At 35.7% G+C, this 4279-nt stretch overlaps 1 protein-coding gene across 1 annotated transcript; it reads right to left on the bottom strand.

Moving 5' to 3' along the window:
* Positions 1–3034: 3034 nt before the first annotated feature.
* Positions 3035–3910, bottom strand: ORYCUNV1R1596 (vomeronasal 1 receptor oryCunV1R1596). Its single transcript, NM_001167283.1, has one exon. It carries the CDS (start codon positions 3908–3910, stop codon positions 3035–3037), a length of 876 nt encoding a protein of 291 aa, NP_001160755.1.
* Positions 3911–4279: the final 369 nt, after the last annotated feature.

Here is a 4279-nt window from a genome sequence, read left to right as displayed (position 1 = left end):
ATTTAGTGAAGCAGAGGGTTTAATACTCAGAACATACAATGTTGATAATTTATAAGCAATTATATTTATGAACTGAATAGTTAAAAGCTCCAAATTATGAACTTAAAGATTCATTTAAAAAGATAAAAATTGATGCATTTTCAATTATATCATGAGAAAAATCAACGCAGAAATCAGCCACTTTATTACTTGTTAAAAATCAATAAATATTTAATAGAAAAGAATGAAGTACATGAACATAAATACTGCTAAGTAATTCATTCAATAGTTTGACTGAGTATAGAAATAAATGAAAAATATTTTAATCAGGAAACAAAGGATAAACTTCCATTTTATAAGCCAGATATAAGTATTTAAATAAAATATATACAAGGTATAAAATTTGTCATTACATCATCATAGCAGAAATCCAGCAGATCAGATTTTCCATGCACTGTAATGACAATAGAAATCATCAAGTTAAGTGTAACCACAACAAGTGTTATGTACCTATAGATAGATTTCATTAAGTTCATTAAATTAACTCACAATTTAAATAAGAAATTCCGGAAGGTTGTTTTTTAGATTCATAGGAGTGCTAATAAGGAAAAGTGATGATTGAAGACAACATCTTGAATTCAGATAAATAATCCTACAGATATTAGCTTAATGTTATACAAAACCATAATTCTAAACTGGTATATATTTAGTATTGTAGCTAAGGAAGTATAATGTTTCATAAGCTTGTGGAAAATATGAAATTAGTTTTAAAATATTAAAATTATCATATTTAACAAATTATTAGTCTGTCGTGCACTGAGGAAGAGTATTGTGTTCCACATGAAAAGAATAAAAGATTTCTCATGAACTATGGCTGTCTACTAGAGAAAATATATGTGAAATGTTATTTTGTACATTGTTGAAAATTGTACTTTTAAGGGAAAATGTTATATAGTCTAGCAACTTATACTATAGAAAGTTAAAATTCTTAAATGCTCTTAGGTTCACTAAAATTTTAGGACTCTCAAACCACAAAAGTAAACCAAGAAAATGATCCAGGGAAGAAACCACACTAAGAAACAAGTTCTCCATTCATATAAAATTTATCAAAAGATGAAAAATCTTATTTGGGTTGTTCAGACTGGAGGGAGGAAAAGGAATTAGAAATAACTAACTGAAAATATTCCATGGTTATATCTCACATATATGAGAATCAGTCTTTCTATTATTTTTCTCACAAGAAGTAACCGACCACAATCATATTCAGCATCAGATAAGATTCAACATTGGGGCCAGCGCCGCGGCTCAATAGGCTAATCCTCCACCTAGTGGCGCCGGCACACCAAGTTCTAGTCCCGGTCGGGGTGCTGGATTCTTTCCTGGTTGCCCCTCTTCCAGGCCAGCTCTCTGCTGTGGCCAGGGAGTGTAGTGGAGGATGGCCCAAGTGTTTGGGCCCTGCACCCCATGGGAGACCAGGAGAAGTACCTGGCTCCTGCCTTCAGATCAGCACGGTGCGCCGGTCGCAGTGCGCCAGCTGTGGCGGCCATTGGAGGGTGAACCAATGGCAAAAGGAAGACCTTTCTCTCTCTCTCTCTCTCACTATCCACTCTGCCTGTCAAAAATAAAAAAAAAAAAAAGATTCAACATTGGGATTGTATTTTTAAAATATAAGTCAATACAATGGAGCTGGGGGAATCACAAAAAACATGATGATAACAAGGATATTTATGTATCAAATGCATATTTGGGGCCGGCGCCACGGCTCACTAGGCTAATCCTCCGTCTAGCGGCGCCAGCACACCAGGTTCTAGTCCCGGTTGGGGCGCCGGATTCTGTCCCGGTTGCCCCTCTTCCAGGCCAGCTCTCTGCTGTGGCCTGGGAGTGCAGTGGAAGATGGCCCAAGTGCTTGGGCCCTGCACCCCATGGGAAACCAGGAAAAGCACCTGGCTCCTGGCTTCTGCCATCGGATCAGCGTGGTGCGCCGGCCGCAGCGCGCCGGCCGTGGCGGCCATTGGAGGGTGAACCAACGGCAAAAGGAAGACCTTTCTCTCTCTCTGTCTCTCTCTCACTGTCCACTCTGCCTGTCAAAAAATAAAAAAAAATAAAAAATAAATGCATATTTGGAAGCAGCAAATAAATAACTGTAAATATAATAAACCTACTTGGTATAGTTTAACATGTTAAACAATAGATTGAGTGGAGGAAAAGGCTACTGAACTGTCACATTGAGCACAATTAGAGCTGCCAAGCACAGCAAAGAGAGAAAATCAATAGCAGAATATAATTCCACATATACAAGGTTAGAATGAGAAGGAAATATTCTATTGTTTCTCTGAACTCTACAAAGAAACAAAAGACAATATTATAGTTATTTTAATCGTGTCAATTTCCTAAATTAACCTAAAACACACATCCATGAATTCAGGATTTTATTGTGTCAAAAACTGAAAGTTTAATAAAAACTTCAGTAATATCTGTACTTTGTAACTTCAAAGAGGAAGAAAAGACTTACACAAGTGAGCAAAGGAGGATGATAATCTACAAAGACAAGAGCAAAATTCCCAGTTTATATAATGTCCAAACAGAAATAAATATTAACAGATCATAGAGAAGCAGTCATTACAGGTAAATGTGATGCTTTGCTAATATGCCTTCAATAAATAAAAGTAAATTTAGATCCCTTTCTGTAATAAGGATATCATTTGTTGAATTTTTAAATAAAATGGCTTCAGGATCAGGTACCAAAGGAGCTTCATTAGGTTCAAACTCCAAAAAGAAATTGAAAAATATTTTCCTGAATTATGTTAGGAAAGTGTAAGAGAAAGAAACTTCAATACATGGAGACCATTGAAGTAAGCAGTGACTTTGAACTTTAGCAGTGTCAAATTAAAAAAAAAAAAGGATTTAGATACAATTTAAAAATGCAAGTACAACTCTACTTACTAAAATTATGTTTAAGCTCTTGGATTTTTAAGATGTTTAACAGATGTTGGAATTTATGTTTTAAAATTTGTTAAAATTTGTTGATTTGTTAAAATCGATGTCATATCATGTCTTACAGAATTCCAGTTATTCTTTTATCAGAACTAATAAACACCAAAGGACTGACAGTGGCATAGATATTTCCCACAAGTCTCTGGACATCCAGGACAACTGGATTATATTTCCCCAAAATGGCTGAGGAAGATGAGATGATGATATCCAAACAGTACACGATAACAAAGAAACTCACCAGCAACAGAACAGTCTGGGTGGCCCTTTTTGCTGGAGAAGTTCTTGGGAAAATGCTCATGCTGTGAAGGTATGCAGACTTCCTCTGATGGCTAGATAAGAAAATCACCATGTATACACTGGAGAGCAGCATTAGTCCTACAAAGAAGATGTTCTGGGACAATGCAAGTGTGAAGAATATTTTCAAGATTATGGGATTCATTGAAGAAAGTGAGCAGTACTTACTGATACTGAGTAGATTGGTCATGTTGGAATGAGCTACAGTGTAGATGATCATGTTGCTATTAGAAGATAAGTTGAGGGACCAAACACAGAGGAAAGCATGGAAAATGTACTTGGTGAGTTTCTGTTTAAATCTTGATAGGTAGAAGGTGCTGGGGCTGATGGTGATGACCTGGATGATGCTCAGGAGGCAGGTGGTACAGATGGAGAGACCCCTCATCACCCTTACCAAATAGAACAAAGCCTTACATTTTAAGTCATTGGGAAAATTCAGTGACTTGAACATGTTTGTGGATAAAATATCCAGTGTAGTCAGTAGCATCACTATGTGGACAAAAGCCAAGTGGCAGGTGGTTACATCATTGGGCTTAGGCCTATGATTCTGGTGAATTGTGAAGATATGGAAGAGAAAGAGGAAGGCATTGGCTAAGATTCCAATACCAGCTTGGAAAAAATACAAATTTTTTAATGATAACATAAGTGGAAATTTTGTTCACTTTAAGAGCACACAGGAAGCATTTTATATACCTGAAAAACAACAACAAAAACCAGATCACTTGTCACCAGTGTTCGTTCTTTTTGTCATGAAAATAATCACAAATCATGTTATTTTACCCACTTATTTTTAACAAACTAAGAATATTTTATAGAAATTCTTGATTGTAAATTTTCTGTACTACTCTCTACAGCACATGAATCTTTGCATTATATCCATTTTCTGAGTCCATTGAAGACTCTTCCATTTGTGGATTTCAAAAATTGTTGCAAGAAAATAAAATTATTTTAATTCATTTTTCTGTAAAGTTTTTGAATAATTTTCTTTATACATATGCTCTCCTCTCTCTCA

This window comes from Oryctolagus cuniculus, chromosome 11 (genome assembly GCF_051225735.1).
Source record: "Oryctolagus cuniculus isolate XC-2025 breed Fujian yellow rabbit chromosome 11, ASM5122573v1, whole genome shotgun sequence".
Classification (NCBI taxonomy): Eukaryota; Metazoa; Chordata; class Mammalia; order Lagomorpha; family Leporidae; genus Oryctolagus; species Oryctolagus cuniculus.
Note: the sequence above shows the minus strand (reverse complement) of the source record. Positions and strands in the feature narration are given on the sequence as shown.

Coding starts and splice junctions, on each gene's coding strand:
- ORYCUNV1R1596 (NM_001167283.1), bottom strand. CDS start 3,910: ATGTTATCATTAAAAAATTTGTATTTTTTCCAAGCTGGTATTGGAATC.